Genomic DNA, 25,885 nt, shown 5'->3' with positions numbered 1-25,885 from the left:
AACAAAGAGTATGGACCCTTGCAGTTATTAAAACTTCAAGTCAATAATTAAATTATTAACCCTCCTTTCCCCAGGATACCCACATTCTACTGCTCTGTACATAATCTTAAGATGTGGTTGCATATACTTTACATGCTATACAACTCCAAACTGGTATGCTGTATTGTGCACCTGCAGGAAATGTTTTGAACTGTTATCAATCCTGGAAGCATTTTCATGGTGGCGTCGTATTCGCACAGCGTTATAGGGGTATTATTATTATTCATTTGTTGTTAAATGAACTATCGTGAGGTTGTGACACCAGTGTCTGTTTCCTCGCTGTGGTGTTTAACCCCTGGACAGGTACGAGTTGCAGGAGAAGGAACAGCTTGGCAAGGCCGAGCGAGGAACGGTGTCAGATGTCTACATTCAGAACCAGGAGCTACACGACAAACTCACGTCCTTACACAGAGACCTCGCCAAGTTCCAGGATGCCACCAGGTCCTCCGATCTCTTCAACACCATGAACATTGCTGGCTTTTGAGGGTTTATACTATGCAGTGAAATTCCTCATATCCATTGGCCCTTTGATATGAAGATCGTTGTTATCCACAGGTTCTGTGGGTTCTACAACTTTTACTGTATCTGGAAATCGTGAAGTATTTTACGGCTGACCTAGTTCAGGGGTCAGCAACCTGCAGCTCCGGAGCCGCATGCAACTCCTTTGGCGGCCCCCTTGTGACAGCCATAGTTTTTGTTCCTTATATCTTAAACTTAATTTGACGTGAAGCAAATTAAATATGGCAGGGAATGGGTCACTATGATTTGTACAACAGTCAAACTGTATTGATAAAGAATAACTAAGGGGGGAAAACACTAATAGACTCATTTTATTCCATCACCAATTTCGTTTATTTAATTCAGAATGTGTGTTGTCATCTGCAGTATTGCTGCTGCTATGTTTGTGTACAAGTAGCTCTGTGTGCGATGCAGCTCTCGAGCTATTTTGGTCAAATACAAAAATCTCTTCTTCTTTAAAAGGTTGCTGACCCCTGCCCTAGTGAGTAGCAGCACATTTGTGATTTGTCATGAAGTGCTCTGGGGATGCTGCAGTTCTGCTTGCACATATGTTAGTTTTGTATGTCAAAATTAAGTTAAACAATTTGATATTGTGAATGAGATGGCTTTGACTGTATTTCGTTTTAAAGTACGACTTACAATGTATTAATTTTAACATGGAAAAATAAAATTCTCAAACATACAATGTGGCCTAAAAGTCATGACACATAGGGTGCTGTATTTGTTTTAACACTAGCATTAAACAGTTTTTATTGTTTCTACTTTAAGTTAATATTTTATCTGTTTTCATTGTATATATATAAAAAAGTATTTTTCATTTTTAGATGAATTTTTTAAATGGAAAGAAAATTGTCTAAAGACGAATGAGTTGCATTTTTACGTATGCTAAAGAAGGCAGCTATAACCTTTAAAAACAAGTCCTAAATTAATTTCAAAATATAATTCATGCATGCATTAATGTTAATGGGAGTCAGTTTGAACATTTGTTCAAATAAGCATAACCCTATGACATCCTGACGTTTTTGGGCCACCCTGTTAGTAAATGTAAACACTCGCTGGTCTATGGCGTGGTACGTATGATCTGTGCTTTAACAAATCACTTGGATTGTGTGCGTTGCAGACAAACGCAGGACACGTTGGTGACCCTTCGTAAAGAGAGGGATCACCACCGCATGCACCACCAGAGGGTGCTGCAAGAAAAGAACAGGCTGCTGAACGACCTCAAGAGGTAAACTATACAACAACAAAAACTAGATTTCATTATATTTGGGAAATCAGTGGTTGAAAAAAAGTGATGGCACGGCCCACCCACGTTTTACGTTTAGACTCCCTGTGCGCAGTCATGTAGTCCAGTAGCGGAGGAATATCTCGTAGGTACCTTAGCTTTCGGAGTGTGGCATAGGTATGTAATGATGAATCTGCCTGATGTTGAGTTATAGTTAAGAACATACTCTTGTATGATTAGAATCATTATTTTTTCACAAATTTTAGATATTACCTGATTGTAAGAAGGCATTACTATAATTTGCAAAGTATATGCTGACACACTCTTGAGATTAAAAGAACAAACACGATTGGCATTAGAAATTAGACAAGATACATGGTTAAAATGTGCTTATACACGGGCCTATGTATAATATTAATAATCCACTGATAAGGTCATGCTCCTAACCACTGGTATTGGTAGGAACACTGAGTCACTGAACCAATGTGCATTGGATCAACAGCTGCATTCCTGCCATTGCTGCATAATTGTTTCAAGTGAATGTCCTATGTAGGAGAATAGCCCCACCATGGAAATGTGGTATTTCCCCATTTGTCTGAGGGTTCCCACTCGAGACAAGCTTTTCCCCCCACACTCACTTGAGCAGGGCACTTGAATTTTGTCTCCTGTTACCAAAATATCTTTGGAAATGGACATTAACTACCCCGTGGGTCATTATGTTGAGCAGGACATGTGGATGAAGATAAAACAATGAGAATAGGTTTTTACCCTTTCTGGCAATAAAATATGACATGTTAAGATGTTCAAACACCAAATAGATACCTTGTGCAAGGCATCAGGTCTGCATTAACCACAACAGTGGTGGCAAAACATTAACTTGTCGTCAACGTATGTGTGGTTAATGCAGACTTGATGCCATGCAAAACGTATCTATTTGGTGTTTGAACATCTTTACCATAAAGGGTAAAACCTGATATTGTTTCATGTGCATGTTATATTCATATTTCCATTTGTTAATGTGATTATTTTTCTTTGGTCATTCGAGCTGCCGATTCCCATCTCCTTGGTGAAGCCAGACGTCTCACTTTATGATTCTTGCCTGCCTCTACGTGGACGCTGTTTGGCTTTTTGGTTCCCTCTGTGTTTCACTTCTCGCATTCTACCTCTTGTTTGAACGTTTTGACTCTCACCCTTTTCACCCAGGACTTCCGACGCCTGTACATTTTCAAAATAGGTAGCTCTGAATTTACCCAAATATATGAAGATTATAAAAAAAAAATCATTGGGCAAAAAAAATCATGACAACTCATTACTGTGTCAGCAGAATCTTACCTCGCGTCTATAAAAAAAAAATTGCAAACTAAACTTTCACCCCCTCTCTGAATATATATAACATGTTGAACTGGATAAAATTATTTTTCACTACTCACTTTATTTCTATATATGCTGCCCTGATCGACTGCATGATAGCGAGTTATATTTAATAACACACTCTTTTAATTTATTATAATCACTTAATGTCTTTTGCTAAATTACTCAATTTGAATATACCGTAGATGGCAAATATTGCCACGACTGCAAAAACTTGGCAGGCTTTACTGCGTAAAAAACGATGATAATAATTTTGAATGTCGTCCCCCTAAGTGCCTGTAAAAATAAATTATCAGGACAGTCATAATGCTTATAAGTCATCCATTCCTTCACAAGTTATTTAATAATTTGTTCACTGGTTTTCTTAATTTATAGCAACCTTCTAAACATGTACGTTTCTCAGCTAGTATTATGATACATCATTGATTTTTATGTTTGGGTCGTGTAACTATCTGGCACAATTCACGGTGTGAAACCCTCCTTCACCCGACATAGCCAAACACGTAACAAATATAGCCACGTGTACGAGCATTTTAAGGCGCAAACCATCGTTGTTTGAGCTCACCGGTAAACTTAAGAAATGATTCTCACAGCCAAATTTAGCAATCCGTGAACATGCTCGTTGTCTGTTCCCTCAGATTGCAAAAGCATTATGCCTCGTACGAGCCAGCTCTCCGGTCACTGAGAGAGAAGTATGAGGCTGCCCTGAAGGAGAAGATGCTCACCAAGCTAGAGCGGGACCGAGCAGTGGGACAGGTCGGGCTATCATCACGCAAACTGCAGTCATCCTCGCAGCGGCGGCGGCTTTTGGCTAGCCCCATTGGACAAAGAGGGTTACCACATCGCGCGCTTTCACATGCGTTTCTGCGGCCGTCTGGAACCATCTTCCTTACGATATTAAGGAGTCGCTGGAGCTATGCACTTTTAAATCTAGATTAGAAACTCATTTCTTTTTAACTTTAGAACTGATTTTCTTAAAAAAATGCTTCTTGCGTTTAGTTTGTTGTCCTTCCTGGCACCTCTCATTAGCACCGTTGCCTACATACGGTGTTACAGTTCAACATACATACATACATTCATACACCGTGTGATAGCACTAATTTATCCTGACCCTGATGCCCGTTCGACAACCCTGACGCCTGTATATTTGGAGTTTCCATGTTCTCCCCGTGGTCGCATGGGTTTTTTTCTCCAGGTCCTCACGTTTTTCCCTCCACATTTAGAAACATGCGTTTATATTATTTTGCTGCTATACATTTCCGCATGATAAGCCACTTCCACGTAATAAGCCACTTCGAATATGCTGTGGCCAGGTCGCTTATGAAAAATAAGCTAAAAGCTCAGTGGGTTTTATTTGTATGTGTTTTAGCAATTTGCTTACTTTTCCTGTACTTCTGACGCACCCCAACTGGAGATTTGTGAAAAAAAGAGCTTTATAGCTCATCGGATTCCTCCTCCAGTCTAAATTAATATTCTGACTTTGATTCTTTACCTCTGGTTCAGTAGAAAAAAACCCTTTAATTTCTGTATGGTCATCAGACAGCCCATTGATCAACTTTCAGTGAATAACTTTTTGTAATTGATGTTGAATGTAATGTGAGTTGGTTGTGCCTATGTTTTAATAAGTAACTACTATTAATCTTGGGTTGTTATTTATTGGGTTTTGTAACAGTTATTCATTATTAACATTTTCGTATTTTGAAGTAGGAATTGGATATTGACATTTACCAAAAATGTAACAACACAGTCGACTCATTAAGTGATTCCACAAGCAAACCCTCAAGAGTTGAGACACGCTTTTATACTATGCTACCAGAGATATTACATTACGCTACAGTAGAACCCCTCTTAACGACCACCCCTGTTAACGACTAATCACTTAATGACGGGCCTCCATACAGCCCAATGTGTAGTGTATAGTGTAGAGTAGTGTAGGGTATAGTGGTGGAGTGCCTCCATCGAGCCCAATGTGTTCACTTACCGATCATTCCCCTGTTAACGACGGGCAAATTGTAGGTACAGTAATTAATAATTCATGCATTTATTAACCACGTTTATTTTAATATGAATTGTCTATAATGGTGTTAGTATCTTTATATATTAATATCCATTGTTTAAATCTAATAAGGTACGTTTTTTGGATGAAAAATTGTAACTTTCAATGCTATTGGAAATAATGAAGACTTGAACATGTATTTCCCATACTCGCAAATCACTTAACGACCTGTTTCATAGAACCAATTACCGCCGTTAAGAGGGGTTCTACTGTACATAATAATCGTGGCAGTGCATCAGACACTGCCGCTTCCTCCCCCCAATCGGTGTCCAATGCGTCGTTTAGCTCGCATGATGTGGTAGTTGTTTGTGTGTCAGTATGACAAAGTTTGTTGGCGACTCGCACTTCGGCAAATGTTACATCTTTACGTATGCCAAGTCCTTAATAAAGTAAAATATTAAATAAGTCCCTTTCGCGGTTGACGTCCCTCACACTTGGGACAATATTTTGTCTGCATGACATTTGGAAATTATTCCATCCTAGTCAGTCTTCCATGACCCTTTTCGGTTCTTTACTCAGACAATACAAATGTGTCTTGAGTATAATACTTAGTTTTTCTGGACTAAATTATATTTTAAAAGTTGTTGTATTGAGATCATTTAAAATAATATTTTTTTTGTATATACCCACATCATTGTATTGATCCGTTTGTTTTTGTTCTCAGTGGACACTGATCTGCCTATTCATAAGTGACTGCTGTGAAAAATGATCATTGAACTTCTGAATACTACTTTTGTCCAATTTAGATTGCTGGTCTGCAAGCCACTCTACACAGTCTAGAGTCTGGGCTTGAGGAGCCAACACCAATAATTGCAGGTGTGTTACTACTTTTTCAATTATCTTTTACCACCTTTACAATTTTGACAAAGGGTAACTTTTACGCACTTGTAAACTACAGATAATAACAACAAAAAACACGAGTGAAGTAGACACATTGTATGTAAATTAGAATTTCTGCGAAATGTGGCTCCAGCATCCATTGCCAACTGTATATACCAGCTGGATGAGATAATTGCATGTTGGGTTTTTTTCCGTTTTCATCAAAATAATTTAAAGTCAATTCCCAGTTGGAAGTATATTTTAGTGTAATGTACATGCGTTGTACTATTTCCACTTGCTCACCAGGTGAGCTGCTTGACTCTGTCCCATCTTTTATCTCAATGCTATTGAAATACTTGCCTATTTTTTCCATGAATTTCAAGCAAATTAACTTATTTTGTGGGCTTAACTGCACTGGCTGCATTTTCTGCTTACAAATGCAAAGCAAGAATGAATGGTGTGCTAGCTCAAAATGCAATCATGAACCACCATAGATGGATATTCATGGTTACTTATTCACCTTGAAAATCCCCTAAGTCTCATATTTTTTCAGGTGATTCCTTCTTGCCAGATCCTTTGGTTTTTCCCATACAAAAAATACTCAATCTGGCAAGACTAAATGCATTGCACACATGTACAGAACACCTCAACTCCACACCCAAATCATGCACATTCTTTCCGGATTTTGTATTTGATATCCCTGACACCACGTCTCACTGCAGATGGGTATCACACGTGCGACGTCTGCGATTCACCATCCCTACCCTCAAGTTCCCATATTACATGAGTGCATCATTGTTAACACACCCAACAAATAAGAGATTGCATCGCCATCCAGAACTTGTACCCGTGGCTTTAGTGCGGCACAGCACGTAACCGTAGGCTGTTGCGTCCTCGCGCGCTAGACTTTCACGACGCAACAGAGACTGGTGTGGAAGGCCCGTCTCAGCGCCGTCTCCGAGAAGCCCGGCAGCAGGGCATCGCACCAGCCGACGAGCCGGCGAAGAGCTCTGCAGTGCGGCATGCCAAGGTAAAACTACGCGATAAAACCGTTGCCACTCATCATCATCGTCATCACGCGCCGTAGGTGTCCACTGCACATTTCGTCATTTGTTTCCACTTTCTTGCGTCTTGTGCCAATATGCTCAAGTCGTGGCCACATATTTCTGGCACCAATCTCTTATGTCGTCATCAAGTCATTCTCTGTCACATTACATGACCTGCCATATTGCTCGATCTATTCACAGTGAGTGATGCAGTCCACTTTTAGTATAATCAAGAGAGGCTGGCCATTTTATGTTTGTTTGTTTTTAAGCGGAACACGAAACGTTGGTCTACTATAAGCCATCCATTCCCAGAGTATAGTGACTCTAATGGCCACACAGTCTCTGTAACAAATGTTAAAGAAAGACTATAACTTGTGTTTTTAGAGACGCGATTAATAAGCCTCCTTTTGCGGTGCATATTTCCCACATTGCAGGATTCAGAATTCCCCGTGGATACCCGGGTCAATCCATTCCTGGGCCAGGTGCAAAAGCAGCCAAGTGACGCGATGCGCAGTGGCTCGCTGCGGATTTCCCAGACGCTCAAGGCACACGAGATGCCTGTTAGCAGGTGCTTGGCACTCACGTCAACCGTTGCACATTATACAGCCCTATTACGTATGTCTGTGTGTGTATAAAGTGGGGAATGGTAGTGTAGCGGTCAGCGCGCTGTGCTACAAAATCGGCGACCCGGGTTCGATTCCCGTTCACGGCTAACACCAGTGACGATTATCTGAAACGGTTATCTGAAGTACGATGTTTCGCTGGTAATTTCATCCAGCGTCATCAGGCGATTTGCCAAAATAGTAATTACCAGCGAAACATCGTACTCAAATTGTAAATATTGTGGATTTATTTTCCAACACACCGGTGGGCTGAAGTAGTAACTAATTGCCACGTTTTGTTTACGTGACAAACCTTACTGGCTGTGTCGGGTGGTGGAGGGTTTCGACGTATTTTTACTTGTGCGATCTAACCCAAAAACCTTTATTATGAATGATATTGGTCGTGAAAGCCTTTGTGTTAAAACTACATATATTTTTGCAATGCCAGCTGGAAGTGCAAGTAATAAAACTAATCCTAACCCTAACATAACTTTATTGTAATGGTACATACTGCACATGACCTGGTAGAGATGCGTGCTTATGCAAACGTTTTCCTTTTACAGTTTAGAATCTATTACAGTTTAGAACCATAATGCCTTTTCTGAATGACGCATTGTAATTGGAGGAATTTAATTACACAGCTTCTTTCACAATAAAATAATTTTATTGTAGTGCACTGTGCAAAAAATTGCAAATGGCATGCACTCAGGATTCATGGAACATGTATCAGAATTCTTGTGCATTACAAAAAACTGGAACCTGAGATCTGACTGAAATATTGCAAGTTAAATGCGGAGGCGAGGGGTTTGGAGATGCGATATTGCGACATCCCTGTTACGAAGTGGCCACATTTCATGAGTCGTAATTGTTAGCTAGACCATATGGTTTCAGAATTATCTGCCCTCAAACAAGAGCTCCACAAAGTTTATTCACTCTGACATGGACATCCCCGTCTTTTAAGTCTCAGGATGGGCTTACAATGGGTCACTTAACCCACGCAATTTAACACAGAAGACTACTTAAGCCACACTTAAGTAACGTCACGGGGATGTAAAGTTAACACGTAGCTATATAAGCCGGGTATAACTTTATAGCAAAGAAGTAAACTTTAAGTGCAGTGGCAGCTAATCAAAGTCAAGGTGAGGCAATGGGGGCTGGGCCAACGATTATGAAAAATGTATCGTAGCAATCACGTGACGATCAAGCAATCGTCACACACCACGTGACCCTACCGAAAAGTAACGTTCAATTGTAAGTGGTGTGAAGACATTGCACGTAGTGTTAGGTTTGTGACGTTCGCTTTAAATAACTTTAAATTCCAGTGTAAAAATCACCCCAGCACATGCCATATCACATTGTTCACACAATTTGAGTTCACATTAAATGTAAGCAGATTTTACTGACATAGCATAAAAATAGATATATTTCATATAAATGGAAACACATTATATGGTAGACAGTTTACTGTGTTTTGCCAAATGATTGCTGGACTCACAATGCCATCTCTTTCTCTCCTCTAGCATGGCGCTACACCCTCGTAAAGAGATTCTCGTCACAGCCAGTGATGATCAACTTTGGAAGATGTGGTCCATTCCTAATGGGGACATCATCATGACTGGCCAGGGCCACACTGATTGGATTGGAGATTGCGATTTCAATCCAACGTACGTAAAACATCCCAGCATTTCGCAACATTGCTGCATCACTTGAGGTTATCTTTGCAACACTTGTTATGAGTAAATGTTTTAGTATCCTTATTTTAAAACTGAAGTGAAAAGTTGATCATCAACTTAAAATGCATTTTAAGATTTAAAATGCCAATCGTCGTCTTATGGATGAACTTTGCACTGTCGCTTGCTTTTCCAAAGGAACTACTTCAGCATTACCAAGATCCTGGGGTCAAATTAGGGCAGCCGCCCTTGGTATTATTTTCAATATAATCTTAAATTTTGACCGGGAAAATTATAGGTGTAATGTGTGGGTAAAGGCGGAAAATTAAGTATGTAATATTACGGACAGCTAAGCTGAAGGCCACGATGTGTTTGAAATAGGACATGGTACATAGAGGGAGATAATTTTCAATGACTGCACAATAAGACTCGACACATAACATTTTCTTTTTCACCTAATTATGCTCCAAGAAGTAAGACAATATATTAATGTGTGAGACTTAGAAGGCCATATGATGGTGTTTCACCTCGTGTGGATAAAGAGTTATGTTAACGTGTCCTCTCAAGTAAATATGTCGGTATCATCTCTCAGGAGTTCCCTTCAGACGCAAGGTGATGGACTGCTCACTGTGGAAGTTCTAAGGCAGTTGTAATTAGTTACATATATCCCTTTTAAGAAAATTGAAAATGTCCTAATTTGTTTTATTAATACTTGAACAGTTAACGCATACATTGGCAATGAAGCAAATAATTTTTTGTTAATTAATCAAATACTCATTTGTAAGGCAGTATTTGGGCTGCACTCTGCTCACGTCTCTCGCCTGTAACATCAGGCATCCCAGTTGTTTTTTTTATTTAATAAGTTGCACCCTACTGATGAGACTCGGAGAGGTTAAAGCGGTCCCAAAGGTGCCTTGGTTTAACGAATACTCTGATCTACCGATTGGCAGATGGAATAAATGTGCTTTAACTTCGGATGAAACTAGTTGTCTGTTTATAGTCCTTTTATGAAACATAAACGGCACGTGCTTATATAAGCATTGTAAAAAAAAAAACGACTTTGTGTAATTTAACGGTTCATGTGCACACTTGTGCACGATTCAGTGGAACCAACTTGGCAACAGGTGGCGGTGACTCGACGGTGAAGGTGTGGGACTTCTCGCAAGGAGTGTGCGTACTGACGCTGGAGGGTCACGGTCACGCCGTGTGGGGCTGCTGCTGGCATTCGTGTGGGGATTTCATCGCTTCCAGCTCCATGGACAACTCCAGCAAGGTCTGGGATGTCAACAGGTGAGGCCTTCGCGTGTGGAAATATTCTGATTTGATCACAGCTGGTCATGTTGGTGATGAGCTCAAACATTTATATATATTAGTGTATAGTTAGGTTCCTATATGAAGTTGTTTTAATCAGTTATTCGCACAGTCATAGTTTTTGTTAATATTTAGTCGTCTATAGTGGTCAGGAGATAGAGAATAACTAATACAGAGCTGGGAATAAAGTGAAGAGAATATAGTCAAGAGCCTTGGGCTTGTTTTGTTATTAGGCAAACGTGAAAATATGATTGATTTTTGGAGAGAAAACCTTTCAGGAACTCTTAAGATGCTTTGACATTCCAGGTAATTTCAATGGATAAAAACATGCACCGTCCCAACCCCTGTGCTGAACTACCTAATTGTCCTGCCTAGTTCCCCAGAAGGCCCTCTATATTAATATATACACACATTGAGAGAAACACTTCCCGGTTAGGGTAGGCCTGTCAAGTCCACTGTCTACTGGTGAGCACTTAGAATATTGGCCACTTGTCCCACCAGCAGAGATTGTCCCACCACTTGTGGAATCATAGTGGAGTACGGACATCAAACACTGTGGGCCATACGTTTCAAACGATACACATACAAGTATAAAACGCACTCGACCTCTGTGCATTATCCAAAGAATACATCAGCAGCTCCAGCTGAAGTGCATTGTGGACCTCTTATGTTAGTTCACCATCAAAATAAGGCAGTAATACAGACAACTGTGGACTGCTTTCGTTTTATATTTGGACTCATCTGAACAGGATAGTCACCAATGCTGCTACCACTGGGGGTTGTTTTAAGGGAGGAATGGAAGCTGCAAGTTATAGTGAAGATGATCGCTCTGTGTGGTGCAGTGCAGGGCGAGGGAGGCACAGAAAGAGGCAGTGGAGATTATTCCTCTAAAGTGGCCATCAAAATAAATTTGAGCAAAGGTGCATGGAAGCTATGAAGCTGTTTCGTTATTTAGCCGACCTCGTGCGATCCAGCTATCCAAGGTTTGTCTAGCCAGGGTCTGATTTGCCAGGGTTCCACTGTATTTTGGCAAAATTAAGACAGGCAATTGCGCAACGTGGCACTTGTTTTGATTTCACAACAAAGTGCTTCCAATTTTTTTCAGTTTAAAAGATAACACAATTATGAAAAAAACAGGAATTTTGATTTTGAAAGTTTAGATATGTATATTTTACATGTTAATGTCAATTCAGTATTTTTATTATAACAATGTTGAAATTAAATATGGAAAAAAAATCAAGTGCTTCACATATTTGCATGAGATTAAATATATAAGATAATACAAAAAAAAAATCAAGTGCTTCACATATTTGCATGAGATTAAATATATAAGATCATTTAAAATAATTGTAAATTTGGGTTTTGATGGGCAAACACAACAGTAGTTGTCCTTTGGAGAGAGGTTCCCCTGCCATAGGAATGTGGAATATCCATCAATGACTCAGGGCTGTCAACTGGAGATGAGAATCAATGCTTCGATGCTCATTTGAGCAGAAAATCACTTTGACTCGTTGGCAAAGGACACCTTTTCTAACATGACTAACATATACAAAGACAAATAATATGCATATTATAGTCTGATAAATTTGCTGAAGGATTTGGGAAATATTCCACAGCCCCGATTGTCGGTCTAGACTTATGGTAATATTCAAGGTAGTATTCATGGCCTGCACATGACACAACTGTAGTAATGCTGATATAAATATATAAAATTGAGCCCTCTTTCAGTGTCTTATTACATGGGAAGTACAATGTTTTGATGGCGACACTGGCTTCTTCAGCTGTTCTTGTGTAGTTATTTGTTAACCAACTGTATCACCTCTTTAGACATTACAGCGATACACATGCGATCCCTAGGTTTTTATCTTTCACGAAGCTCATGGTCCACCCTGAACTGCATCCTCACAAAACATGGCAGATACAGATAACTGATGCACAAATGGAAAACTAAACTCTCCAGTGTGCGACTGTGGTCATCCAGAACAGACCATACAACATCTCACGACGCAATGCCCGATCTACAAATACGAAGGAGACATCACAGCGATACACTCCACTGCTCCTTACACGGGTATCTGGCTTGACAACCTGAATGTAAAATTGTAGTTGTTACTCTGCATCTACATCGGCCAATGCGAAAGAAGAACGCCTCTTTTATTTACTAGTTGTCCACTCTTGTATTTGTAATAAAGGTCATTGAGGCGACTTCTGGAATCCAGTCTTTATTCGCTTTTCATTACAGCACTTCCTTCACGCTGCTAACAGGCAGCGTGAGAGGGATAGAGAGAGAGAGAGACGCGCGCAGCCACGTGGCAACTTGGACCCCCACTCTCGCGTGGCCTCCTCCTCCGTTCGTTCCAGTTCTGACCACGTGTTGTTCGTCTCCACCCCTATTTAATACCCGGGTCATGTGGTACATTTCCACCAATCCTGGTTAGCCTCTATGGAATCTTCCAGACTCCACCGTAGGCTCCCGGGACCACGCCCCTGACTCGTCTCCCCATTGGCTGTGGCTAAAGCCAGCAGAACCAATCCTCTACAAACAGCTGTCACCTTTCCATTACGTCAGGGCCACGCCCCTAGGCTTCCCCCCATTGGCTATGGACCAGGACCGGCAGAGCCAATCATCGTGACGAGTTATAATCCGTCAACGACCCGGATATATCCTCACATTACATGTTAATTGGATGTTTACCGTTCCGATCATGTAAACCCTGTACAATTAGTGGAGCATAATAGGCGAATTCTTCTTCTGCAATCGCTGCGTTTTCCTCACGATTGTGAAGTCTGTCGTCTGTGTTGTGGCAGCGAGCGATGTCGCCAGACGCTCCGAGGCCACACCGACTCTGTCAACAGCGTGGAGTTCCTCCCTTACTCCAACACGCTGCTCACCAGCTCAGCTGACAAAACCCTGTCTTTGTGGGATGCTCGAACGGTAAAGTTACATGTAATGCATTCACGTTCAGCATTTTACTTTATTTTTAAAGACTTTATTGTTTTCGTATTGTTCGAAAGATGTGGCAATGTAATCAATTTACTTTGTGTTTCTGGATTAACTTTTTACTGAGAAGCACGTTGCACGTAAATATTAACGATGATGGAGAGGGCATTGCATTTGTTATAATCACAAACCATTTACGTATTGTACAGTAATGTGTGATAATGTGAAACTTTTCTTCCAGGGAAGATGTGCACAGATATTTTATGGACATTTGCACTCCTGCAACCATGGCACTTTCAACCTTAAGGTAATATTCATGGCCTGCACATGACATGACAATATCAGTGCTGCTAGTTGGGTCCATGTGAGAGCCTTCTTTCAGTATCTTTTATAATGGGAAGTACATTGTTTTGTAGGGTGACACCGTAGCATCCTGCGATTCATATGGAGTGATCAAAGTATGGGATGTCCGTAAAGGTACTGCGACAATGACACTGAACCTGGGACCACATCCAGCCAACCGTCTTTCCTTCCACCCGTCTGGTAAGATGCATTTTTCATACTGGACATAGCAGTTCGCATTTCATCTCCATCCATTTGTTTGTGTAAAAAGATCAGGCCATCATATCCAACACTATGTATATATCCATAATAGAGGTTTTTGGGTTAGATCGCGTAAATATATAAATGTGTCGTTAAAACCTGCCACCACCCGACAGCCAACTAGTAAGGGTTGTCACGTAAACAGAACGTGGCCAATTCGTCACTAGTACAGCACACCGGTGTGTTGGAGAGCCAAGCCACAACATTTACAAACTGAGCACGACGTTCCGCCAGTAATTACAACTAGCTTCATCAGACGACAGCCAGATTTGTGCAGAAGTTTTACTGTTCCATTTCTTATATAGAGGCGTAGATGTGTTGACCACCCTTCTGCGCTCTTGCACAATGATGGAGGGGGGGGGATTACTGAGGCAACGTACATTATGCATGTGCATTATGGGAGCGCTTTAAACTTGTCCTTCCTGTCTATTGTGTTTATTAAAATAGCCCTACCAACGGTAATCCCTATTGAAGTACGCTGCCGTTTGTAAGCATGCATTTAAATAAAGTATTATTTGATTATTCACTTCCATGCAGCACTAAAACGGTAGCTATCCGAACAGTAAAGTTATTTTTATTTCTCTCAATTTCGATAGATTCTCTAATTCGTCTTGGCCAGTAGTAGCTAGTTTTGCACAATACTTCAACATCAAAATCAATTGCGTGTCCTTGTTGGCACACGTGTTCTGCTACTGCTGACAGTTGCATTTGGGATAATTTTATATTTATCTGATGTTCTTTTAGTCTCGTGCTGATCATTGGTCCTGTTTGCCCAACATAACATTTACCACACGTGCAGTTAATCCTGTAGCTTCGGTAATACATCTTTTGTACCAGATACAGTATTACATTTGGAATTTTATGTACTGTGCCAAATCTGACTCGGATGTTTTGTTTTTCAAAACATCTGGCTAGTTTATCAGATACTCTCGCAATGTACGGTATTTTGATCGTTTTAATTACTTGGGCAGTTTCAATGCTCTTGTTATTTGATTTGATTTTGGTAATCAATGCCCTGTGGATTTGTGCATCATTGTGTAGTAAGTATTCAGGAGGCTTTGACGACAGAGTCGGAGGCACACTTATTTATTAACACCAACTTGTGCACAGTAACGGGTACACACAGCACTTATAGGGGTATCGTCCCCTTCACTCGTCTAACAGGGAGACGCAACATCTAACCCCACTAACCTACGCCCGAGTCCTCCACTACAGAGCTAGGGGAGGCTACCTATCCCAGCCCTGGTCAAGCTGGGATCGCGGCACCCTGAGTCTCCAGACCGGCTCTTATAAGAACGTCAGTCTGGGCTCTCGGGGCCACGCCACCGGCTTGCCCTGGTCGGCCCTGACAAGGACAGCGAGCCAGGGGAGCTCCGGGGCCTATTCTAGCTGGTCTTCGCTCTTCGCTGGTTTAAGCTAATACTCGACCTCGAGCCCTCCGGCCCACCACCTTTTATAGTACTCGGCCCCCGGGAGGGGCCCGTGGGGGATGCAGGTGCGGACGTCGGTGTGAGCACCTCCTCTGTGTACGGCCCTAACCACGCCCCTTGTGTTTGTTAGCCATCCGTGCCCATACACAATTACACCTCTACATCACCCCCCCCTGCACAGCTCGCAGCCGTCCCCGGCTGCAAGAAAATCAGAATAAAGGTGCATCCCTCCCCAAAACCGTGTGTGCCTCGCGTAATTTTAACAAGAACAATGACAACCATAACAACAACAACAGCAACAGGAAACAGGAAGAAAAAAATAACCCGACGCACCCCCCCGAATAAATACCCCATTCTGCAAAACCAACATATATACACGCGCTCCGGACGCCTCCCCCCACCATCCGCAAGGGCCCCCCAACGGCCGACCTCACAAAAGTCTGCGCGTTTTGGCGCGCGTTCTCGCGGCGGGCCCGTCACAAGGGCCCGTCCCGGCACGCTCAGTGGCGGTTGTTGACGGTCCGGGTGCGAGAGAGTCTGGCTTCGCTGCCGAGTGACCCCCGACCCTCCCGGGAGGGGTTGGCGGTCGTGGACCCGTCACTCCTGTTGCACCTGGAGATGGAACAGTCGATATCAGGTTAGGCGAAAGCAGCGACGTCGCGGAGTCGGCGGACCCCTCACATGTTTGGCCATGCGTGTGTGTGTGCGAACCACGGGGCGGCGCAATGAACGGTTTCAACCTGGAGGGGTGCACGTACCACCGACGCCTCCCCCATTTGACGCGTACACATTGCGGCCGCAAGACCTGTACGACCTCCACGAGCCCCCGCCACGGCCGTACCAACTTTGACGAGGTCGCCAGCGGCACCTGGGGACAGTGCAACCATGCCCTGTCCCCCGGTTTCCATTTGAACACATGTACCCACCCCAGCCTAAGCCTCTCGTTCGCCTTCTGGCGGAGTTCAGAATTTTGCACGGCCGCTTCCCGCGCCTCAGATAATTTGCCGATGTTAAATTTAACGTGTTCCGACAATGTAGACTTCGCCTGAGGCGCCGAGTGCTTCAGCTGGGTCGTCACAGGCGGGTTAGCCTCGTGGCCATACATTAAAAAGAAAGGGGAAAATCCGGTGGCCGCATGGGGAGCCATCCTGTAGGCTTGTAACACACCGGCAATGCGAAGGTCCCAATCTGTCTGGGATTCCGATACCTGCTGGGACAGCATGGACGTGATAGTCCGATGCAGCCGTTCCACCATCCCGTCAGTTTGTGGGTGATATGGGGAGGTCCGAATTTTCTCCGTACCCAAGAGGTCGCACACCTCGCGGAGGAGTTTCCCCGAAAAATTCTTACCCTGGTCAGTCAGCAGCCGTTCCGGAGCACCCTTGTCGAGGACATAGCCCTGGACAAAGGCCTCCGCGATGGCTGCTGCCGACTGGTTGGCCAGGAGCCAGGCCATGGGCCATCTCGTGAAGTATTCGACCCCTGTCAATAAATACCTATTTCCCCTGGGTGTAGCGGGAAATGGCCCGAGAATATCCAGAGCAACGAGCTCGTTAATCCGGGAAACCTTTATGGACTGCAGCGGAGGGTTGGACCCCCTCGCTGGTGGCTTCCGCTGCGCGCATTGCGTGCACGACCCCAGGAGATCCCCCACGTCCTTTGCCATGCCCGGCCAGAAGAAATCGAGCTGGAGCATGGCAAAGGTCTTGTGAACCCCCAAGTGCAGGAGCCGCTCATGCGCAGCCCATACCACCTTACCCCTCAATGCTGCAGGCACCACGAGCCGTTGGCGGCAGGATTTCCCGTCCCAGTGCATTAAAAGCCCCTGGAACAACCCCCACAAGTCAACGTTCGCCACCCCCTGACCAACCCCCCCGGTGCGACGGCGCAGAGCGAGGAGGGAGGTGTCCTCCATTTGGAGGCGTCCCCACTCCGCAACCGACAACCCCAGCAACGAATCCCTCCCTTCTTGCTCGATAGGACCCGAAGCTGAAGGCGCATCGGCGGCGGCCACGAGGACCGAATCGGTGGTCACGTTCGGGGGCCTACAACGCCCCGAACCCAAGAGGCACGCGCACTCCGAAGTGGGTGGCAACCCGACAGGGCGTCAGCGTTCGTGTGGCGGACGCCCTTACGATATGTGGTGACAAAGTCGTAGTCTTGGAGAATCTCCAACCATCGAGACAACTGCCCCGATGGTTGTTGAACCCGCAGGGCGTACTGCAGAGCCGCATGATCTGTACGGACGGTGAAACGTCGACCGTACAGATACGGGCGGTACTGCTGAACGAAATAAACAATTGCCAATAATTCCCGACGGGTAACGCAGTACCGTTGTTCCGCCGGAGACAGTACCCGACTACCGTAAGCCACCACATGCTCTACGCCACCAATGAGCTGGGACAGCACGCCCCCAATGCCCGTGTTACTTGCGTCTGTATCGAGCAAGAAGGATTGTGAGAAATCGGGATAATTCAACGGCGGAGCCCCCACCAGGGCATTCCGGAGGGCGCGAAAAGCAGCCTCCTCCTCCGGCCCCCAATGAAACCTGACTCCCTTGGACGTCAAGGCATGCAATGGTTTCGCGATCGTAGCGAAGTCAGCCACAAACCGTCGGTAGTACGACGCGAACCCAATGAAACTCCTGACCTCTCCCACCGAGGTGGGAGTCGGCCAGGAGCTGACGCATTCCGTTTTGGCGGGATCAGTGGATATCCCCGAGCGTCCAACAATATGACCCAAATACCGCACCGATTCGCGGAGCAAATGGCACTTCTGCGGTTTCAAATTGGCAGCCCGCATTTTGAGAAAAACAGCACGCAACCTCTGGAGGTGTTCATCGAATGATTTGCTAAAGACGATGACATCGTCCAAGTAAATTAAACACGAATCCCATTGCAAGCCCGCCAAGACCAGTTCCATTAACCGCTGAAAAGTTGCTGGCGCAGAATGTAAGCCCATCGGCAAGCGGTTAAATTGGAAGAGGCCTTGCGGTGTACGGAAAGCAGTCTTAGGTTTGGATTCGTCATCCAGAGGAAGCTGCCAGAATCCAGAAAGTAAATCCAGGGTGGAAAAGAATCGCGCCCCCGCCAAGGCATCGAGCGACTCATCCATTCGAGGAAGCGGGTACGCATCTGCCACAGAAATTTTGTTCAATCGCCGAAAGTCGACACAAAACCGCAGTGAGCCGTCGTGTTTTTTCACCAAAACGATCGGCGCGCCCCACGGGCTGTTGGAAGGGGAAATGATATCGGCGGCTAGCATGTCATCAACGGCCGATTTGACATGATCCTTTTCGGCGGGACTCAACCGAAAGGGATTTTGGCGGATTGGCGCGCTGTCACCCGTGTCAATATGGTGTCGCAGCAATTTAGTACAACCAATATCAAATTTGTGTTGACTAAAAACGTCGGCAAATTCTTTCAGGAGAACTCGCAGCTGCGCACGCTGCGAGTCGGACAGGTCCACTGATCCCGCGCAAAGCGCATCCAGCCATCCGTCATCACAGTCCGAATGCGGTCGCGACGGAGGATCGGTGCTTACCTGACCCACGAGTGGTTCCTCATAGGGTGCCGGCGTTGCGTGTGCAAGCACGGTCCCTTGAGGAACCACGGCCGTTCGCGATCCTACATTAAGGACTGCAATGAAGGGGTCCCCATCCCCTTTCACCATGGTCTGAGCCGCTAGCAAATCGGGTCCATTGACCCCGGCCCGAGATGGTCCCAACAAGACCCCCCGATCCGCAACCCCCTCAGCAAACGGCCGACGCAACCTAAGAGGGACGAGCATCTGAGCCCCCGGGGGTACGCGCACAGTTTTTGCCACGAGCGCCTGCACGGTCGCAAACGCCCGACGCTCTGTGGGCGTGGGAAGACAAAAACGTTACACGTCGGCCCGACGGGAGCTCGATGCACCCCTGGTCGATCAAGATACGAATGGGCATTTTGGCCAAGAAATCCGTCCCCAACAGGCACGGAACCGCTAGTGAGGAGGAAACCAAAACAGGTCCGGATAATTTAATGTCTCCAATGCAAATTTTGGCGCGGATTTGCCCAATGATGCCTAGCGAGCCCCCGTTAGCAGCATAGCATGGCACGTCAACGGGGAGCAAGGGACGACTTTGAACGGGAAGGATGTTATGAATCAAATCAGATATAATGGTCGCCGACGCTCCTGTGTCAATTAAAATCCGCACCTCTACCTCATCAATATGACCGACCACGACCGACGATCCCGCCGACGCTGCAACGACACGATGGGCGAGCTCCGACCACTAACCCGGTTGGAGCGCTCGCCGCATTTCAGAACAATCGGACGCAACGGCCGTCAATTTGCGAGCCCTGTTCAGTTCAGCGCGTGAGTGTGTGTCGGATGTGTGCATGGGCCAAACGTGTGAGGTGCCACGACTCGCCGTATTTCTCTGCTGGAGATTGGGTGGAGACGGCGCGGCGTCCTGACGAGGTGTCGCCCCGCGCTGACGGGGAGCCCGGCATCCTGAAGCAACGTGGCCTTGAAGGCCACAGTTGTAGCAGCGTGTGAGCGCCCCAGATGGCCTGGGCTGCTCCTGGCGGCTCGGTCCGTTCCGAGCCTGTGGTGCCGCCGATCTCCATTCCCCCCGCCGCTCCACCCCGCAGACCTCCTCCGATGGGAGGGTGGTAGTCGCCATGGCATGGCCGGCCACCCCCTTGGCGGCCTTGCGACGCAGGGACCGCAAGCCCCCGTGGATGTGGCGCGCTACCAGCAAGGAAGACATCTCTGTGTCGTCTTGAGCCAAGACGGCGACGTCCAGCTCGTCCGCGAGTAGCAGCAGCTTTTCAGCCACTATAGCGTCCACTCCCTCCTCGTCCATCCACGGGAAAGCTGCCTTCGCCAGGGCCAGGAGAGCCGTCCGGAAGGCCAGAGGCGATTCGTTGGCGCCCCGATGACGATTGTGGAACAGCTGCCTGCAGTCCGAAGGCGGGCCGTAGACAGCTGACAGCAGCTGCAGCGCCAAGTGCAGCGTGGCGCGCTTTTCCTTAGGCGCCGAGGTGAGGGTAGCCAGGGCGTCGTTGTCCAGCATCGCCGGCAGCGCGCGTAGTGCTTCGGCGTCCGTCCAGTTCGCCATCTCCTGATGAGCGATGAACCGTCTTTTGAAACCGCCCCAGTCCCCGTCCGCGCCCACGAATTCTTTGAGAGGCGGCAGTCGCTGCTGTAACGCGATGTCCGTGGCTGCGGATCGCGCTCCGTCGTTCCCAGCAGACGTTACAGTGTGGGCGGGCTGCGAGCATGGCATCGCCGGTCGCTCCGTTGTTGACGCGCTGGCCGGTGTTGATGATGTCACGGCTTGTGCTTGGCCCTCAGCAGTCACCTGACGCGGGCCGGCCCCGCCCTCTGCTCCCACTGTAGTGATGGCGGGAAATTTAACCGCGAGCCGCGTCGGGGTGGCGGGAGATTGTCGCCGCGCGTCGGCTGCCGTCGTCGTCCCGCGCAGCCCCTCCAGCCCCCAGCCGCGTGATCTCCTCCAACGTGGCGGCCGCAGCGTAGAGCAGCTCCGCCAGGCGGGAGTGAGCCAGCCGAAGTCCCTCGGCCGACGCATCCCCCCCTTCCTGTCGTAGCAGCGCGGGTGTACTCGGCCCCGGCTGCTCCGATCCGACCTCGGCCATCTCTGGTGCCGATTCGGCCGAGGTGTCCTCCATCTCCGACTCCCTGGTACGTGTCGTCCCTCGTGTGTCCATCGTTGAACGTTCACTTCTGACCCCAGATGTAGTAAGTATTCAGGAGGCTTTGACGACGGAGTCGGAGGCACACTTATTTATTAACACCAACTTGTGCACAGTAACGGGTACACACAGCACTTATAGGGGTATCGTCCCCTTCACTCGTCTAACAGGGAGACGCAACATCTAACCCCACTAACCTACGCCCGAGTCCTCCACTACAGAGCTAGGGGAGGCTACCTATCCCAGCCCTGGTCAAGCTGGGATCCCGGCACCCTGAGTCTCCAGACCGGCTCTTATAAGAACGTCAGTCTGGGCTCTCGGGGCCACGCCACCGTCTTGCCCTGGTCGGCCCTGACAAGGACAGCGAGCCAGGGGAGCTCCGGGGCCTATTCTAGCTGGTCTTCGCTCTTCGCTGGTTTAAGCTAATACTCGACCTCGAGCCCTCCGGCTCACCACCTTTTATAGTACTCGGCCCCCGGGAGGGGCCCGTGGGGGATGCAGGTGCGGACGTCGGTGTGAGCACATCCTCTGTGCACGGCCCTAACCACGCCCCTTGTGTTTGTTAGCCATCCGTGCCCATACACAATTACACCTCTACATCTGTAACCGTTCATTTACAGCGCTTCTTTAACATATTGAATTCCACTTCTCAGACTGTCACCATCTGACACTTTCTTAGCTCGATGAATGAGCATCTTGATAAGAGCATATTTCTGTGCTGGGTGATGGTGTGACTGCATTCAGATAGGCGTCAGTATGCGTTTTATTTCGGTAAACACTGCGTGTTATTTTACCATTTCTAGACCGTCTGAGCAGAATATCCAGAAATGGTAGAGTTCTGTCAGCTTCCACTTTCATGGTGAACTGGATGGATGGGTTTTGCGAGTAAAGATGATTTAGAAATACGTTCAGTGTATCTTTGCCGTGTGGCCAGACCACCATTGTGTCATCCACATATCTAAACTAAGCAGATGGTTTAAATGTGCTTGAAGCTATTTCTTTTTTTCAAAATCTTCCATGTACAAATTCGCTATCACAGGCGACAAAGGAGAGCCCATTGCTGCTCCTTCCTTTTGTTTATAGAAATCACCTTGCCACAAGAAGGAGGTGTTCTTTAGATAGTGTTCAGCTAGTCTTGGGATATCTTTAGCTAAACCGTTGTTCGTTGCCAGTGTCGAGTAATTTTATTGAACCCTTGTGAACAGAGAGGTCACATCAAAACTTACGAGAATATCATTAGGATTAAGATTAATATCTTTAATTATACTTACGAGATGTTCAGAGTTTTTGATGAAAGAAGAGGTCCTACCGATGTAGGGCTGTATTTGTTTCGTTACGTATTGTGCTAATGTGTACATGGCAGAGCCTATTGTACTATGGGTCTTAATGGGACATCAGGTTTGTGAATTTTTGGTAGCCCATAAAGTCTTGGTGGTTTTGATGCCCTTGGTTTGATCAGGTATTGCTCTTCCTTGGCAATTGATGACTTGGCAATGATTGCCGTTGTTTTACGTTCCAATGTGCTGGTTAGGTCTCGTTTAATTTAAAGGTACCTTCATCGAGTAAATCTTAGATTTTATTATCATAGTCCTCACGGGGCATCACAACAGTTGATAGGCCCTTATCAGCAGCAAGAATTTGGATATCTTTATTTGCTCTCAATTCTCTGAAGGCTTTTGCTTCACTGAAGTTAATATTTGTTTTTGCCACTTTGCTGTTCTCAATAATGTTGGCAACCTCGTGCCTAGTCATCTCAGCTTGATTATGAGGGAGATGTCTAACTGCTGATTCCACTTCAGCAATGATCTCATTGACAGAGATTGTACATGGGGCAACAGCAAATTTAAGACCTTTAGACAGGACTGAAACCATATCGCTGGATAATTCAACGTTCGTCGTGTATGCCACCCAGTCAGCTACTCTGCTGTTTACAATAACGGTGCCATTGTGAATATTTATAATGGAAAATATTAACATTTAGCAACCGACAATATTTTTACGGTTGTTCATGGTGTATATGTGAAGGTGTAGTTCTAAACCACACATTGAAGGCAAATACACTCGGGGTGCATGGCTCGGGTCTGATGGGACCCGGTCACATTGGGACTGATCAGATCCGAGTCCATTTCAGAGCCGACTAAATATTATTGTTTGCTGCTTGGATTCAAACGCAGGATCTCAGTGGTACCAACTCAGTGCTCTGACCCCTGAGCATCCTAACCACCTCGTTCCCCTGCTTGCATTGGCAGTGTGTTCCTTGCTTACGTTGTGCACTTTGTCCCCGCTTTACACAGGATACGTAATGGCAGTGGCCAGCGATGACGGCTGTGTACGGATAGTGGATCTGTTAACAGGACACGTGGAAACACTCAGTGGCCATGAAGACGCTGTCCAGACCGTCGTCTTCTCACCAGACGGGGACACACTCTTCTCAGGAGGTTCAGATGGTACCATACGAATGTGGGAGTAGCCTGACATAATCCATGGTGATGCATCGAGGGTAGGAAGGTTCATTTCAAGGCCACGATTATTCGAATTTTGTTTTATAAATACGTGTGCTTAGTGTCCATTTACAACTTAAAGCACTTCATATCATTTGTGTAAAACACTTAACAGGGAGGAGATGCACCAATACAAATTGGACACGACTTGGTTTAATTCATACAAGTCCTCTTACTGAACCAAACATGCTGGTGTCATCATCAGTGAATTTGTTGTTTTTTGTGTTTATTCATGGCATCTCTTGACAATCCAACTATATTTGAAGGAAGCCTCAAGCGACTACATTGCAGTTAAATATTCCCTGATTATATCACAGTTATGATTTTATTGACTACTTAAATTTAAACGTATAACATTTGTCTTTTGTGGAAATTGTCATTCTTATTGCAATGTAATAAAATTTTAAGGGTAAAACGGTCTCTGGAAGTTTCTACATAAGTTAAATTAAACATTGAATTTGTATTTTAAGCAAACTATATATTTATCATGAAAAAAAATAACTTTGAACATTTCTCTAAAAAGACAGTCCCAAAATAACGGGTGCTATTTTATGTCATTGCCTGGACAACATTGAACCACGATGATGCAGCACTACCATCACAGATCCACATCTTCCTGGTACAGGAGGTCCTCCGTTGGCTTAACATGGGCGGTTCCCAGCATGCACAAGTAATGATGTAGTGTAAGGTACAGGGGTCATGATTCACTGATGTTGCATAAGAAAACTACCGTGGCATTCCTGACAATTATGTGATTGTTGCTTTTAATTATTTGTACTCACGTATGTAGGTTCTAACTCGTCCTGGACACGTATCATAGTATAAGGTGTCTTCAAGAAAAGAGCTTTTTATTTCATTGTTACACAGCTACCTGTGCGATCTACCTCACAGTGTGGAGGTGCAGCTGTCTACAATAAATAACAATGTATTGTTACACACGCATATTTCACGTTTTGGAAGCATCATTCGATCGAGATTTCAGAGGCATGGAGAAAGAGCTCAAAGTCCCTCCATAAGCGTGCCTCAACAGGTGAGAGCCTGCATGGGTGAGAGTCTGAACAGGTGAGAGCCTGCATGGGTGAGAGTCTGAACGGGTGAGAGCCTGACCGGGTGAGAGTCTCAACTGGCGAGAGCCTTGACGGGTGAGAAACTGGACAGGCGACGGCCTGAACAGGTGAAAGCAGAGCCTGAACAGATAAGTCTTGAAAAACCAACAAGATCATCACGAGTTCGACTTCCCTAATCGAACCAACCAAACGTCCCTCTCTAAAACCCTCGGCGGCTAGATCTCCCAGACTCGCGTATGGTCTTCCCAAGATCCATAAAGAAGGCACCCCGCTACGACCCATCGTGTCAACAATCAACTCCCCTACCTATAAACTAGCCCGTTTTCTATCAGATACTCTGCTTCCCTTCACAGGCAAGACCTCTTCGGCAGTACTCAAATCAACCCAATTAGTCTCTATGGTCAAGGACATGGTACTATCTCCTGATGATATCCTCGTCAGTTTTGATGTAGTAGTAGGTTTTTACCCTTTTAAACTGGTACAAAACTCTGTGTTGTATTACATTACATTTCGATATTTTACTAGGTTATTTAATTTTAGTGTGTCCTCCTGATTTTCAGGCTTGCTTGCCGTGCCATCGCATTCGCAGCACCACGTCTGTTGACCACTCATTGATATGCTAATTTTTTCTCTAACCCTCCTCCCTCTCTCTGCCTCCGCCCCCCCCCCCTCTGTCTATTTAAGGCCACCCCACAGAGACGATCACCCCTCTCTGTTACCTGTGTTGCTCTCGCTATGTATCTTGGTGATATCTGTCTGCTAATATGTCTGTCTATAGTTTTCTGGTTAGATTTTATGTCGCTATTTCATTATACCTGATGATGATTGCTTGTGTTGCAATCGAAACGTCGTATTCTATTATTTAATTTATTATTTTATCTTTAGACGTGACTTAACCGAAAGAACCAAATAATAATTCCTGCAGTCACGAAAGTTCTAAAATTAAGATTGAACCACTTCTACGGGGAAGTTTTAAGCTTATCTTT

The 25,885-nt window shown here is 45.5% G+C and overlaps 1 protein-coding gene across 1 annotated transcript in view; it reads left to right on the top strand.

Annotated features, from left to right (window-relative positions):
- The window catches only part of SPAG16 (sperm associated antigen 16), a 31,650-nt gene extending 7,403 nt beyond the window's left edge, over positions 1-24,247 (top strand). The window contains exons 5-16 of the mRNA XM_078603711.1: positions 343-480; positions 1,679-1,786; positions 3,793-3,910; positions 5,957-6,026; positions 6,935-7,059; positions 7,510-7,643; positions 9,198-9,341; positions 10,452-10,637; positions 13,467-13,593; positions 13,841-13,906; positions 14,016-14,142; positions 23,626-24,247. Of these exons, the coding sequence (XP_078459837.1) occupies positions 343-480; positions 1,679-1,786; positions 3,793-3,910; positions 5,957-6,026; positions 6,935-7,059; positions 7,510-7,643; positions 9,198-9,341; positions 10,452-10,637; positions 13,467-13,593; positions 13,841-13,906; positions 14,016-14,142; positions 23,626-23,801 (1,519 nt within the window). The 3' untranslated portion in view covers positions 23,802-24,247. The remainder of the gene's footprint in view (positions 1-342; positions 481-1,678; positions 1,787-3,792; positions 3,911-5,956; positions 6,027-6,934; positions 7,060-7,509; positions 7,644-9,197; positions 9,342-10,451; positions 10,638-13,466; positions 13,594-13,840; positions 13,907-14,015; positions 14,143-23,625) is intronic.
- The last annotated feature ends 1,638 nt before the right edge of the window (positions 24,248-25,885 follow it).

The sequence above is a fragment of the Lampetra planeri genome, chromosome 21, assembly GCF_965212315.1.
Source record: "Lampetra planeri chromosome 21, kcLamPlan1.2.h2, whole genome shotgun sequence".
In the NCBI taxonomy this organism is placed as follows: Eukaryota; Metazoa; Chordata; class Hyperoartia; order Petromyzontiformes; family Petromyzontidae; genus Lampetra; species Lampetra planeri.
The sequence above is the reverse complement of the archived record's forward strand: the minus strand, read 5'-3'. Positions and strand labels throughout refer to the sequence as shown.